Source organism: Amblyraja radiata, chromosome 38 (assembly GCF_010909765.2).
Source record: "Amblyraja radiata isolate CabotCenter1 chromosome 38, sAmbRad1.1.pri, whole genome shotgun sequence".
Lineage (NCBI taxonomy): Eukaryota > Metazoa > Chordata > Chondrichthyes > Rajiformes > Rajidae > Amblyraja > Amblyraja radiata.
The window spans coordinates 6,870,132-6,885,888 of record NC_045993.1 but is presented as its reverse complement, the minus strand read 5'-3'; the positions used below and the strand labels follow the sequence as shown (position 1 = coordinate 6,885,888).

Below are 15,757 nucleotides of genomic sequence, written 5' to 3'. Positions count from 1 at the left end.
ATCATGGCAGATCGATCTTTCATAGAAACATAAAAACATAGAAAATAGGTGCAGGAGTAGGCCATTCGGCCCTTCGAGCCTGCACCGCCATTCAATATGATCATGGTTGATCATCCAACTCAGTATCCTGTACCTGCCTTCTCTCCATACCCCCTGATCCCTTTACCCACAAGGGCCACATCTAACTCCCTCTTAAATATAGCCAATGAACTGGCCTCAACTACCTTCTGTGGCAGAGAATTCCACAGATTCACCACTCTCTGTGTGAAAATTATTTTTCTCATCTCGGTCCTAAAGGACTTCCTCCTTATCCTTAAACTGTGACCCCTTGTTCTGGACTTCCCCAACATCGGGAACTATCTTCTTGCATCTAGCATGTCCAACCCCTCAATCTTCTAAATTCTAGCGTGTACAAGCCGTGTCTATCCAGTCTTTCTTCATATGAAAGTCCTGCCATCCCAGTAATCAGTCTGGTGAACCTTCTCTGCACTCCCTCTATGGCAAGAATGTCTTTCCTCAGATTAGGAGACCAAAACTGTACGCAATACTCCAGGTGTGGTCTCACCAAGACACTTTCCCTCTCCCTTTCCCTTTCTCCTGCCTTCTCTTGTTAAGCACTTACTAATCAAGAGTCAGCATCAATGGAGCGGAGGAATATTCCTTCTCTCCATAGATGCAGCCCCACCCGCTGAGTTTCTCCAGCATTTTTGTCTACCTTCGATTTTTCCAGCATCTGCAGTTCTTTCTTAAACACTACTAATCAAGACACTGGCACTCTCTGCCTTAAAAATACCCCTTGACTTGGCCTCCACAGCCATCTGTGGCAGTGAATTCCACAGATTCACCACCCTCTGGCTAAAGAAATTACTCCTCATCTCTTTTCTAAAGGCAGGTCCTTTTATGCTGAGGCTTTGCCCTCTGGTCCTGGACTCTCCCACTAGTGGAAACCAAAGATCCTATAGCGGAGCAAGATAAGACCACTCCTGCTAAATGCAATGGGCTGACGTGTAGTACGCAACGGAGCGGAACGTGGGCCTTTTTTTTCATCCATTTCAGTAACCGGACCCGACCCGACCCGACTCGCAGTGTAATCAACGTTGCGGGGGAACAGTTTGTGTTAATAAATTAAAATTCTGAAAATGAGGAGATGATTTTTGCCAAAGAACTTTTATTTTTACGAGGATGTTTCCGTAACCGGCTTCCGTCTCCGCACTAGTATCTTTGCTCCACTATGGGATCTTTGGTGCGGAGACGGAAGCCGGTTACGGAAATGGGGCCGAAAATTACCCATGAATCTGCCCATGACCGTACTACGTGTTTTTCGTCGAGTGATCGATCTTGCTCCGCTATAGGATCTTTGGTGGAAACATCCGGTCTAAAGGTAGATAGACACAAAATGCTGGAGTCACTCAGCAGGACAGGCAGCATCTCTGGAGAGAAGGAATGGGTGACGTTTTGGGTCGAGACCCCAGGTCGATCTGTCTAAAGGTACGTACGCCCTTTTGTTCTTTTATATTTTAGAATTATTTGCGGAGTTGTTGGGTTTAATGCGCCTGTGAAGTTGCAACAAGAAGAGCCCCATTGTTGCAGGCTCTGGTTCACATGACCATTGAAACACTTGCCTCTGGCTGAGAGAATGGAGCAGCTGGGCTTGTACACTCTGAAGTTTAGAACAATGAGAGGCGATCTCATTGAAACATATAAGATTGTTAAGGGTTTGGACACGCTAGAGGCAGGAAACATGTTCCCGATGTTGGGGGAGTCCAGAACCAGGGGCCACACAGTTTAAGAATAAGGGGGTAAGCCATTTAGAACGGAGCCTTTTTCTCACAGAGTCTGTGGAATTCTCTACCTCAGAGGGCGGTGGAGGCCGGTTCTCTGGATACTTTCAAGAGAGAGCTAGATAGGGCTCTTAAAGATAGTGGAGTCAGGGGATATGGGGAGAAGGCAGGAACGGGGTACTAATTGGGGCTGATCAGCCATGATCACATTGAATGGTGGTGCTGGCTGGTAGGGCCGAATGGCCTCCTCCTGCACCTATTGTCTGTAGTTTACCTGTAGCTTTGCTGTTAGTGGGTTGAAGGGGGCTGAGCAGATCCCGACGTCGTCGGTCATGTTGAACTGGGTGGAATTCTCAGGGAAGGAGTTGTAGCAGGAGCAGGGGTAGGTGAACGGCAGGACCCCCGACACATTCCTCCCGACGAGAGGATTCTTCATCCACTCCAGGGAGTTGTTCCAACCACAGCAAGAGAACTGTAACGATCGGGAAATAATCAAAAAAAGGTGAGCTAGTCAAACATCCCACTCCAGGGGCCGGCACTTTAGTTCAATTTAGAGATACAGCCCGGAAACAGGCCCTTCGGCCCAACGAGTCCGTGCCCACCAGCGACCTGGCGGGCCGAAGGGCCTGTTCCCCCTGCTGTATCTCTAAATGATTCACCGTTGCCCAGGTGAAGTGCCATCTGAGCCCGTTCTTTATCCATGTTACTTGGCAACAATTAGTGATCTAATGAACAGGATCAGCGGGACATAAATATTACAGTGACGTGAGACCAGAGATGAGGCGACCATCTACCCGATAGCGGTACAGGCGGCCTGTGGTGTCGTCTGCGGGCCGGGTTTAACTCCCATTCCCAAAACAAGAAGAGCGTGTCAGAGTTTCGAGGATTATCGAATCCAAAAGTAAAGGGCCTGTCCCACTAGGCCGTCATTTATGCGACAGGCCGATAGTGACTGACGTGCGACGGTGACGCGCGCCATCATGCGTCCGTACACGTGACGTCATTTGAAGATAGACACAAAATGCAGGAGTAACTCAGCGGGGCCGGCAGCATCTCTGGAGAGAAGGAATGGATGATGTTTTCGGGTCGGTCTGAAGAAGGGTCTCGAGCCGAAACGTCACCCATTCCTTCTCTCCAAAGATGCTGCCTGTCCCGCTGAGTCACTCCAGCATTTTGTTGTCTATCTTTGGTTTAAATCAGCATCTGCAGTTCCTTCCTACGCCATAACCTGGAACTAAGTTTGATCTTTGAACGGTGCCGAATTCAACGGAGCCTGAAACCAGGCCCTTAGGCCCAACGAGTCACGGATCACCGCCCACACTAGTTACAAAGTTATCCCATTTTTGCATCCGCCCCCCCCCATACAATTTGCAAGAGGGACGATAAAAGGCGCACTTCCGAGGAAACCCACGCGGTCACGGGGAGGACGTGCAAACTCCACACGAACAGTGGCCGAGATCAGGATCGAACTTGAGTCTTTGACGCCTTGAGGCAGCAGCCCTACCCGCTGCGCTCCTGTACCGCTGTGTAACAAGGTACAGGGACAAACTTACTTCGCTAGGCCCTATCCAGGCAGATAACCCTTGACAGGATTACATTAAGTAGTGTGGAAAAATAAAATGACCAGAGTGCAGAGCATCGTGTCACAGCTACAGAGAAAGTGCGGGGATCAACGAGGCAGATTGGGAACTCATCCCTAACTAGGGTTGCCAACTGTCCCGTATTAGCCGGGACATCCCGAATAAATTTTGGGCCAAATTGGTTCGTCCTGTACGGGACCGCCCTTGTCCCGTATTTGACCGCTACTACTCGGGTCGAGGGGACTGTCGGGTTGGAGCGCCGCGTCCGGCCCCGACTCACCCGTCCCGACGTAGCGCAGCCCATGGAGTGCAGCAGCAGCACCTCGCCCCTGGCCCTGTCGGTCGGCAACCCGGCCAGTTGCCCGACCTCCGGACCTTCGCTTACCGCCGACACCACCACCGCCACCACCCCCTCCTTCTCATGGCCGATCATCGGTTCACGAGTTGGATGGGGTGCCGGACTTTGGGGTGGGGGGGGGCCAAAACTCCTCAGCTGGCCCGCCGGCTGGGCTTTGTGTGCAGTCCAGCACCCGGGCCAACTCATCATTCACCCAGCCACGGCCGAGTCGGTCAACGAATTGCCGTCGGGAATTTGTCCCTTATTTTGACCTTTTGTCCCTTATCTGGGAGCGAGAAAGTTGGCAACCCTGGTGCCCATCCCGAAGTTGATTCCAAACTGGCTTTTCGAGTCAGACCCTTAAACGCTGAGGGTAACGCAGCCTCAGGGGGTCTCTGCTCCCAGACGCTGGCGTGGTCATCCCACGGGACAGCCGGATTCTCCCGCTCACCTTGATTTGGATGTAATCCCAACTCTCCTCGTGGTCGGGCAAATGTTTGTCCAGCTGGCTGTAAGATTCAATCAGCTCCTTCACCGACAGGCCCAGCTTCTTCTCGATCTGGCCAATGACAAGGAGGAGGGAAGCACACGTCAGGACACGAAGGACAGGACCATTTACAGCCGGACAATTAACCGGCCTTCCCCCCCCGGTCACAGTGACAGGCCTGGATAGAGTGGATCTTCCCAGCCCTTGTCCCTCCTCATCTCAATTCCCAGTCACTCTCCCCCCGCCCAGCACCCCCCGCGCACCCACCCACCCACCCCACACTCTCCCCCAGCAACTCACTCTCCTCACATCCCCCACCCCTCTCTCCCCCCCCCGCACCTTCCCACCCCTCTCCTCACCCACCCCTCACCCTCCCCCCCTCACCCTCCCCCCCGATCCCACACCCACCCACCCCTCACCCACCCACCCCTCTCACACCCACCCACCCCTCACCCACCCACCCACCCCTCACACACCCACCCCTCACACACCCACCCCTCACTCTCCCCACACACCCACCCCTCACACTCCCCCCACCCCTCACTCTCCCCCTCACCCTCCCCCCCCCCTCACACACCCACCCCTCACTCTCCCCACACACACACACCCTCCCACACCCACCCACCCCTCACCCACACCCACCCCTCACACACCCACCCCTCACACCCCACCCCTCACTCTCCCCACACACCCACCCACCCCCTCACACACCCCACCCGCACCCTCCCACCCCTCCGCCTCCACCTCACTCAGCCCTCCACCCACAACTACCCTATCCTCCCATTCCCACCCCCTCCCCCGAACCTCCCTCTCCCAGCTCCTCCCTCCCCCCAAACACATTCACCTCCCACCCCACCCCCCCCCTCCTATCCCACAGACCTCCCCTATCCTCTTACCCCTGTCACAACCTCCCCTCTCCCGTTTCCCCTCCCCTCCCTTCCTCATTCCCACCCACTCCCCCCTCCCCTCACCACCCCTTCCTTCATACACACCCCCCCCCCTCCTCTCCATTCCTCAACCATCCCAGGCGAGCCCAGGCCAAGTAGGCCGCTGCTGTTTACCATGTTCCTCTGGGTGTACACCAGGACTCCGATCGTGATCTGGGAGGCCATCAGGAGCACGAGCAAGGTGAAGTACTGGGGATAACACAAACAGGCCGGGTGTGAGATCCAGAGCCACCCCCCTGCTGATCTAAAGCCCCAAGCAGAAGGCCCTACAGTCACTCCTCCGCTTCACCCGTCACCATGGCGCAGCGGGTCGAACCGCTGCCTCACAGCGCCAGATACCCGGGTGCTGTCTGTGTAGAGTTTGCACGTTCCCCACCTGTGATCCAAGTTCATAAGTGATAGGAGCAGAATGAGGCCATTTGGCCCATTGAGTCAATGGTGGCTGATCTATCTCTCCCTCTCAAACCCATTCTCCTGTTCTCCCTCTGGACATCCAGCGGCGCTGTTGCTAGCTGCCTCCGCCCATGGTCTGGCTGTCTATTTTTATTTTGTTATGTTTAGAGTGTGTATTTTTAGTTTTTTAGGTTTTTTTCGGTATTTTATGTGGGGCCTTTCCCGCCGGGACTGGACCAGAGCTTCAGCAGTGGCGGCGAGGCGCTGGAAACATTGCAGAGCGGGCGAGGCCTTCCTGGAATCGCCGCTTGGAGCTCCGGAGTGCTGGGCCGCTGCTCCAACATCGCGGGAGCTGTGGGTGCGGGGCTGACTTTAACATCGCAGAATCCTGGGACCCTTTGCCGGGGGTCGCCAGCGCGAATCTCCGCCCAGCGCAGCCTGTGGACATCGGGTGCAACGGAAGGTGGAAGATGGCCGACGAGAGGTACCCGGTGAGAGGGCTTGAACATCGGGCCACCCCTAGCGGTATTTGGGTATTTTTCAGACAGAGATAGATAGATTCTTGATTAGTACGGGTGTTAGAGGTTATGGGGAGAAGGCAAGAGAATGGGGATAGGAGGGAGAGATAGATCAGTCATGATTGAATGGTGGAGTAGACTTGATGGGCCGAATGGCCTAATTCTACTTGCATCACTTATGACTTTCCAAATCTAAAACCCTGCACAGCATCCCTCTGCTCACCCCATAACCCTTGCTTGCCCCTGGTGTCCAAAATGTCTCTCGATCTCCGTATCCATGGGTCAAACTCCAACAGCCATCTTCCCACATGGATTGAATAGGTTGACCTCTGACCCACAGGCAGGCCCGACCCTAACACCTGCCGGTGAGATCTCCCTCCGAAACCTCTCAAAGTCAATGAAAGAGGAACTGAGCGTAAACAAGATCAACGATTACATTAGAAAGTGCGGCTCTCAAAACAACACAGAAAACGCCAAGTAATTTTATTTTTTTTGAAAAGGGAACTGAGTAATTTGAGTTATTTCGATCCTTTAGCTCAAAATAAATCTTAGGCCTGAAGCAGTGGGGAATAGAGAACGTCTTTCCTGTTGACAGCTCGGACCATTTAGGCTTTAGAAATACAGCACAAAAACAGGCCCTCCAGCCCACCGAGTCCGTGCCGACCAGCGAGCACCCCATACACTAGCACCAACCTACACACTAGGGACAATCCACAATTTTCACTGAAGCCAATTAACCTCCACACCTAAGATAGACACAAAATGCTGGAGTAACTCAGCGGGACAGGCCGCACCTCTGGAGAGTGGGAATGGGTGACGTTTCGGGTCGAGACCCTTCTTTAGACAGTAGACAATAGGTGCAGGAGTAGGCCATTCGGCCCTTCGAGACAGCACCGCCATTCAATGTGATCATGGCTGATCAGCCACAATCAGCACCCCATTCCTGCCTTCTCCCCATATCCCCTGACTCCGCTATCTTTAAGCCCTGGACTCAAACTACACGTTTAAGCCAGTGTTTAGCTCGAAATCTTAGCAAAGAACACTGGCCAAGTTCCGCAGTAGCTTACGGTTGTCTACCTCATGATTATACAAGGAGCAAGCTTCAAGCAACCACAGTTGCACAGGGATTCCTAACGTTACTCCCAGTCTGAAGAAGGGTCTGGACCCGAAACGTCGCCCATTCCTTCTCTCAAGAGATGCTGCCTGACCCGCTGAGTTACTCCAGCTTTTTGTGTCTTCCTCCCAGCGACCTGAAAGATGGCGGGATACCTCTGACTAGGAGTGGGCTCTGAGCAGGGAGAGTACACTGTGAGGTAGCTAGCGTGTCTCTCTAACCACACCACTCTGCTGCAGTTTCCATGGTCAAGGAGCTCCCTCAGCCTGGGGACAACTTACAGTGGGCAAGTAACCTAACAATCCCATGTCTTTAGGATGTGGGAGGAGACCAGAGCACCCGGAGAAAACCCACGCAGGTCACGGGGAGAACGTACAAGTACAGATAGCACCCATGGTCAGGATCGAACCTGGGACCCTGGCGCTGTGAGGCAGCAACGTGCCGCCCCATGTGGACAGGTTCAGTAAGAGCCCCCCGGCCCCTCAATTGTATTTGAGAACAATTCATGTCTCATGGAGTTGCACGGTGGCGCAGCGGTAGAGTTGCTGCCTCACAGCGCCGCAGACCCGGGTTCGATCCCGACTGCGGGTGCTGTCTGTACGGAGTTTGCACGTTCTCCCCGTGACCCGAGTGGGTTTTCTTCGAGACATTTGGTTTCCTCCCGCACTTCAAACACGTACAGGTTTGTAGGTGAATGGGCTAGTAAAGAGTAAATGTAAATTTGTCCCCAGTGTGTGTGTGTGTGTGTGTGTGTGTGTGTGTGTGTGTGTGTGTGTGTGTGTGTGTGTGTGTGTGTGTGGGGTGGTGTTGATGTGCGGGGATCGCTGGTCGGGGCGAGATAGATCAGCCATGATTGAATGGCAGAGTGGATTTGATGGGCCGAATGGTCTAATTCTAATACTGTCGCTTCCGACCTTATGACCTTCTGAGAAATCGTTTTGTGCAAGAACTGGGGCAGCTGTTGTGATCTTCAAGGCAGGGGATGGTTGACTGGGTTTGGGAGGGTCTCGTGCGAGGAGCAGATGTTTTACTGAAAGCTCTTGCGCTCGTTCATTTAGGGTGGCTTGGACTTTCCCGGTCTCAGTGCTGTTTGCACGATGCTTTCTCTTCCCCCTGTCAACCATCTCTGTATTCCTTCAGCAACAGACTGGTTCCACCAAGATGCAGTGCAGAAGGCCACAGGAGATCCTTCTTCCCTGGGGCTATCAAACTGTACAACTCCTCCCCCCTTCTGCAGTGGGGTAGACTGAGACTGACTACCACCACCCCACCCCCCCGCCCCCCCCAATCTATGCACGTCCCCCCAAGCATTTCCACTTTAATTTCATGTTTCGTGACATTTTTCATGTTTAATGTTTTATTCGCTGTAAGGCAGCAACTCTGCCGCTGCACGGTGGTGCGTCACGGTGGGGCAGCGGTAGAGTTACTGCCTTGCAGCGAATGCAGCGCCGGAGACCCGGGTTCCATCCCGACTGCGGGCGCTGCCCGTACGGAGTTTGTGCGTTCTCTCCCCGTGACCTGCGTGGGTTTTCTCCGAGATCTTCGCTTTCCTCTCACACTCCAAAGACGTGCAGGTTTGTCGGTTAATTGACTTGGTTAAATGTAAAAATGATCCCTGGTGTGTGTAGGATAGTGTTAGTGTGCGGGGGATCGCTGGTCGACCCTGTCCCATGCGCTGGGGCTTTGCAATAAACGCTGCAGTGTGTACTCACGATCCCCAGCATGCACTTGACCTCCTTCAGGGAACCGATGCAGCCCAGGAATCCCATCATCATGGTGAAGATGCCCAGCGCCGAGAACACGTAGGAGAACAGGCGCAACGGTACCACGGCAGTCTCTGCGGGGAAACACACACGGGTCAGGGCACACGCCTGTACATGGGTCAGGGCACACGCCTGTACACGGGCCCGCACACGCCTGTACACGGGCCCGCACACGCCTGTACACGGGTCAGGGCACACACCTGTACACGGGTCAGGGCACACGCCTGTACACGGGTCAGGGCACACGCCTGTACACGGGCCCACACACACCTGTACACGGGTCAGGGCACATGCCTGTACACGGACCGGTACACAGGTCAGGGCGCACACGCTTTTACACAAACCCGCACATGCCTGTACACGGACCCACACATGCCTGTACACGGTCCCACACACAGATAGCTACTCACACACATGTACACAGACTGCTGCAAACCAGACACACACATGTATACACACATGTATACACACACACAGGTGTATATATCTATCTTATTGGAGACCCTCGGACTATCTTTAATCGGACTTTATCTTGCACTAAAGATCACATCCTTTATCCAGGATCTGTACACTGTGGACAGCTTGATTGTAATTCTGTATAGTCTTTCCGTTAACTGGATAGCACGCAACAAAAAGCTTTTCACTGGACCTTGGTAGATGTGATCATAGAAAACTAAACCAAATTAACAGCTCTTCCTCAGATTCCGTCTAAGACACTTCCCCCCTGACACTAAGGTTCTGCCCTCTAGCTTTACCCGAGGCCGAGCCTGTAAGAAGCTCAACAATGCAGGCCCCGTCCCCAGTCGGGGAGACTGGTCGTTCTACTTACCCAGAACCGAGATGAAGCTCGTTTTGTCAAACAGAATCCACAGGCCGAACCCCAACATCACACCTCCCAGGAACTGCAACAGGTTAGAGGGGGGGAGACAGACATCAGTGGACAATCACTTCACATTCAGATCAAACGTTATTGCCATTGTGCAATGTACAGTACAGAGACAACGAAATGCAGTTAGCATCTCCCTAGAAGAGCGACATAAATATGAGCATAAATAAATATATTTACGTGCATAGTCATAGTACATCAGAATTTCCCCTGAATAAGGGGATTAATAAAGTATTTATCTATCTATCTATCTATCTATCTATCTAGTAGTGCAATTATTATTTTTTTCCTGGGGGAAGGAGTGTCCGAGGGGGGGGTGATTGGCAGTCATCGAGGTACATTGTTGAGTAGCATAACAGCCGCAGGGAAGAAGCTGTTCCTGGACCTGCTGGTCGGGCAACGGAGAGACCTGCAGCTCCTCCCGGATGGTGGGAGGGTGAACACACTGTGGTTGGGGTGAGAGCAGTCCTTGGCGATGCTGACATTTATGGCCAGTGCACGACTCCAAAAGCGGCCCAAAGCGCAGGCTCGCCCATCGTTACGCTGAACTCCTCAGTCCGCCTAAACCTCCCTGGTCTCCCGGTTGCTCAACACTTCGACTCCCCCTCCCATTCCCACATTGACCTCTCTGCCCTGGGCTTCCTCCACTGTCAAGAGTGAGACCCAGCGCCAATTGGAGGAACAGCACCTCGTATTTCGTTTGGGCAGCGCTATGAATATTGACTTCTCCATTGCTATCCCTCTCTCTCCATCCCTGCCCCTTCCCAGTTCTCCCACCAGTCTGATTGTCTCCGACTATATTTCATCTCTGGCAGACAAAATTGCTGGAGAAACTCAGCGGGTGCGGCAGCATCTATGGAGCGTAGGAAATAGGCCCAAAACGTTGCCTATTTCCTACGCTCCATAGATGCTGCCGCACCCGCTGAGTTTCTCCAGCAATTTTGTCTACCTTCGATTCTCCAGCATCTGGGTCACAGTTTAAGGATGAGGGGGAAATCTTTTAGGACCGAGATGAGGAAAACATTTTTCACACAGAGAGTGGCGAATCTCTGGAACTCTCTGCCACAGAAGGTAGTTGAGGCCACAGTTCATTGGCTATATTTAAGAGGGAGTTAGATGTGGCCCTTGTGGCTAAAGGGATCAGGGGGTATGGAGAGAAGGCAGGTACAGGATACTGAGTTGGATGATCATATTGAATGGCGGTGCAGGCTCGAAGGACCGAATGGCCTACTCCTGCACCTATTTTCTATGTTTACATAGAAACATAGAAATTAGGTGCAGGAGTAGGCCATTCGGCCCTTCGAGCCTGCACCGCCATTCAATATGATCATGGCTGATCATCCAACTCTGTATCCCGTACCTGCCTTCTCTCCATACCCTCTGATCCCCTTAGCCACAAGGGCCACATCTAACTCCCTCTTAAATATAGCCAATGAACTGGCCTCGACTACCCTCTGTGGCAGGGAGTTCCAGAGATTCACCACTCTCTGTGTGAAAAAAGTTCTTCTCATCTCGGTTTTAAAGGATTTCCCCCTTATCCTTAAGCTGTGACCCCTTGTCCTGGACTTCCCCAACATCGGGAGCAATCTTCCTGCATCTAGCCTGTCCAACCCCTTAAGAATTTTGTAAGTTTCTATAAGATCCCCTCTCAATCTCCTAAATTCTAGAGAGTATAAACCAAGTCTATCCAGTCTTTCTTCATAAGACAGTCCTGACATCCCAGGAATCAGTCTGGTGAACCTTCTCTGCACTCCCTCTATGGCAATAATGTTTCTATCTGCAGTTCCTTCTTAAACATTTTATCTCAGTTTGCTTTGTTGTCTCCCAGCTAACAACGATCTATTCTGTATCCTCCTCGATCCCCATTCCCCTTTGTCCTGTTTTCACACCTTAGACCTCCTTATCTATGTATCTCCCTCTTCCAGGTCATCAGTCTGAAGAAGGGTCTCAGCCCGAAAAGTGCCGCCCCTTTGAATAGATACTTACAAAGAAAAAGAGGTTGAAGACAAACAAGAAGTACTTTGTGAGAACAATACAACCCTTTGCAGCCATCGTTGATGATTCTACCTGCAAGAGAGGAAACAAAATCAGGTTGTCGATGACTTTCAAGAATGGGGCGCGGAGAGAATGGCGTGGAAAGTAAACACTCAGGTGAGGAAGGGACGAATGGCCTATTGTCTATTGTCTAAGAACATCTTGAACACAACTCACACTAGTAAATATAGACTCAATATGCTGGAGTAACTCAGCGGGACAGGCAGCAACTCTGGAGAGAAGGAATGGGTGACGTTTCAGGGTCGAGACCCTTCTTCAGACCCAAAACATCATCCAGTCCTTCTCTCTGCCTGACCCGCTGAGTTACTCCGGCATTTTGTGCCGGTCTTCCTTTTAAACCAGCATCTGCAGTTCCTTCCTACACTTATACAGATGAGTTTAGTTTGGAGAACGTGGAAAGGGAGGCATCCGGAGACAGGGTCCATACGGAGGGGGCAGGGCTGACGTCAGCCGGACATTCCCAACACTATTCCCAAAGAGGAGCCATTCAGTCCGGGAATGCTCGCATCCTACTTGGAGAAAAGATGGATCTTCTAACACAGAGCTGATGAAAACAGTGGTACAAGTCCCGACTCTGCAACTGGTGCCAACGTTAGTTCCAAAGTCACCCCAATTTTGTGCTCCCCCCCCCCCCCCCCACACACAATTTTCTGAGCACCAACTGGCAGTTACCCCCCAACACAGACACACACGCACACACGCGCACACGCACACACACACACGCGCACACACACACGCACACACACACACACGCACACACACACACGCGCACACACACACACACACGCGCACACACACACGCACGCACCACACACACACACGCGCACACACACACACACACGCACACACACACACACGCACGCACACACACGCGCACACACACACGCACACACACACACACACACACGCACGCGCACACGCACACACACACACACGCGCACACAACGCACGCACGCACGCACGCGCACACACGCACACGCACACGGACACACACACATACATAAAAACTTGCACACATTGCTCACACATGTACACACGCACACACTTGATGCGCACAAAACAGACTGGGCCTGAGAGAGAGACGGAGACAGAGGGAGAGACAGGGAGAGACAGAAGGAGAGAGAGAGAGAGGGAGAGAGACAGAGAGAAAGAGTGGGGGAGGGAGACAGAGGGGGGGGGGGGGGGGAGTACAAGGGGAGATGGAATGTGCTTGGACTGTGGGCGAGTTGCAAGGGACATGGGCAGATGTTTGGCGTGGGGGTGGGGGGGGACACTGTGTGAACATCTGGATTCCAGGCATGATCCCGGGCCGGGACGTCACACATATCCCAACATCTGCACACCGGTTCCTGTCTCCATGGATCCTGTTGTTGGTAAAACACTGCTGGAAGTGGACTGCACACACACACACACGTTGGCTCACCACACCATCCCCTCCCCCCCCACCTCCCCCTCCCCCTCCGCTCCAGCAGCCCTTCCGTGACAATCCCCATCTCATGACTTCATGTTTATATCCACCCAACCTCTCCCAAATCATTCCTGCCTGTGACTCACTCTCTCCAGCATTCCCCTCTCCCCCATCAATCTTTCTCTTCCACCCCTCCCCCTTCCCTTCCCCTCTCCCTCTTTTTCTCCCTTCCCCTCTTCTTTTTCTCCCCTCCCCATCTCTCTCTCCCCTTCCCCCCTCTATCTCTTCCTCCCCTCCCCCCCTCTCTTCCTCCCCCTCCCTCCTCTCGTCTCCCCACCCCCCCCCCCCCCTCACTCTCACCCTCCCTCTAATCAAAAAATGAAGTGCTTTTTTTCCCCACTGTTGAAAGTTTGGAAGGTAGACAAAAGTGCTGGAGAAACTCAGCGGGTGCAGCAGCATCTATGGAGCGAACTTTTCGGGCCGAAACCCTTCTTCAGAAAGTCTGGAAGGTGTTGGGGGTCTGCGTGTCCGTGTACACGACTCACTGAATCGCTGAGAGTTAACGAACAACTCCAGCAAGCGAGCAGAAAGCCAACCAGTCAGTTCGCTGGCCTTGACTGCAGGAGGATTTGACTGCAAGGGTGTAGACATCTTGCTTTGATTACACAGGGCCCGCGTAAGGTTGCCTTTGGAATAACGAGTACAAGTCTGGTCACAGAGAGAGGGCAGAGAAGGTCGAGGATTTTGATTCATGGCCGTGTGACCCATGAGAAGATATCGAGCAGTGACAAAAATGTTGCTTTCTACCAAGGATAGACACAAAATGCCAAAACATCATCCGTCCATGTTCTCCTGAGATGTCGGAGTCAAAGTCAAAGTCACATTCCACAAATTCAAAACTCTCTGGGTGAAAAACGTCCCCCCCCCCCCACCCCCATCTCAGCTTTAAATGGCCCACCCCCTTTATGCTTTCCCCTGACTCTCAGTCTGAAGAAAGTGTCTCGACCCGAAACGTCACCCATTCCTTTGCTCCAGAGATGCTGCCAGACCCGCAGAGTTACTGCAGCAGAAGAGAGATGCAACAAAGCTGGAGTAACTCAGCGGGTCAGGCAGCATCTCTGGAGAAAAGAAATGGGTGACGTTTCGGCTCAAGACACTTTCTTCACACTGAGGGTCAGGGGGGAAAGAATAAAGAGTTTAAGAAGGAACTGCAGATGCTGGAAAATCGAAGGTAGACAAAAATGCTGGAGAAACTCAGCGGGTGCAGCAGCATCTATGGAGCGAAGGAAATAGGCAACGTTTCGGGCCGAAACCCTTCTTCAGACAAAGGGGGTGGGCCATTTAAAACAGAGATGAGAACAAACTTTTTCACCCAGAGAGTTGTGAATTTGTGGAATTCTCTGCCACAGAGGGCAGTGGAGGCCAATTCACTGGATGCATTTAAAAGAGAGTTAGACAGAGCTCCATGGGGCTAGCGGGATCAAGGGGTATGGGGAGAAGGCGGGAATGGGGTACTGATTGTGGATGATCAGCCACGCTCGCATTGTGGCTCGAAGGGCCAAAGGGCCTCCTCCTGCACCTATTTTCGATATTCCTATGAAAGGGTAACGAGAGATATAGATGGAGATGAATGGGGAGATATAGAACTAATGAATGAAAGATATGCAAAAAGGAAACAGGCCATTGTTAGCTGTTTGTTAGGTGAGAAGGAGCGCTGACAATGAGGCTCAACAATGTTTAAGAAAGAACTGCAGATGCTGGAAAAATCGAAGGTAGACAAAAATGCTGGAGAAACTCAACGGGAGAGGCAGCATCTATGGAGCGAAGGATTAGGCGACGTTTCGGGTCGAAACGACCCGAAACGTCGCCTATTCCTTCGCTCCATAGATTCTGCCTCACCCGCTGAGTTTCTCCAGCATTTTTGTCCACCATGAGACTCAACAAGACGACTTCGAAGCTGGTACGACTTGGGTGGGGGGAGGGATGGAGAGAGAGGATAGGCTTGATGTTCGAGGATATCAATATTAATCACACCACTGGGTTGTAAGCTGACCAAGCCAAATATGATTAAGAAGGAACTGCAGATGCTGGAAAATGGAAGGTAGACAAAAATGCTGGAGAAACTCAGCGGGTGAGGCAGCATCTATGGAGCGAGGAACTTCTTCAAAGCAGGCAAACCTTGAGGAGTCTGAAGAAGGGTTTTGGCTCGAAACGTTGCCTATTTCAACAATGCTGCCTCACCCGCTGAGTTCCTCCAGCATTTTTGTCTACATGCAAAATACGAGGTGCTGTTCCTCCGATTTGTGCGTTTGGCCCTCACTCTGACAACGGAGGGGGCCCAGGACAGAAAGATCAGTGTGGGAATGGGGATGGGAATTAAAGTGTTTGGCAACTGGGAGATCAGGTAAGTCCAGTCTGACTGCCTGACCCGCTGAGGAGCTTAGGAAACCTGAACGGAAACCTCTGGAGACTTTGCGCCCCACCCAAG

The 15,757-nt window shown here is 52.5% G+C and overlaps 1 protein-coding gene across 1 annotated transcript in view; it reads right to left on the bottom strand.

Moving 5' to 3' along the window:
• Window positions 1–13,389, bottom strand: part of LOC116966756 (leukocyte antigen CD37-like) — a 23,730-nt gene extending 10,341 nt beyond the window's left edge. The window contains exons 1-7 of the mRNA XM_033013076.1: window positions 13,363–13,389; window positions 11,793–11,873; window positions 9,750–9,822; window positions 8,870–8,994; window positions 5,247–5,321; window positions 4,150–4,257; window positions 2,056–2,253 (exon numbers count right to left, since the gene is read on the bottom strand). Coding sequence (XP_032868967.1) covers window positions 2,056–2,253; window positions 4,150–4,257; window positions 5,247–5,321; window positions 8,870–8,994; window positions 9,750–9,822; window positions 11,793–11,858 — 645 coding nt within the window. The 5' untranslated portion in view covers window positions 11,859–11,873; window positions 13,363–13,389. The remainder of the gene's footprint in view (window positions 1–2,055; window positions 2,254–4,149; window positions 4,258–5,246; window positions 5,322–8,869; window positions 8,995–9,749; window positions 9,823–11,792; window positions 11,874–13,362) is intronic.
• Between the last annotated feature and the right edge of the window lie 2,368 nt (window positions 13,390–15,757).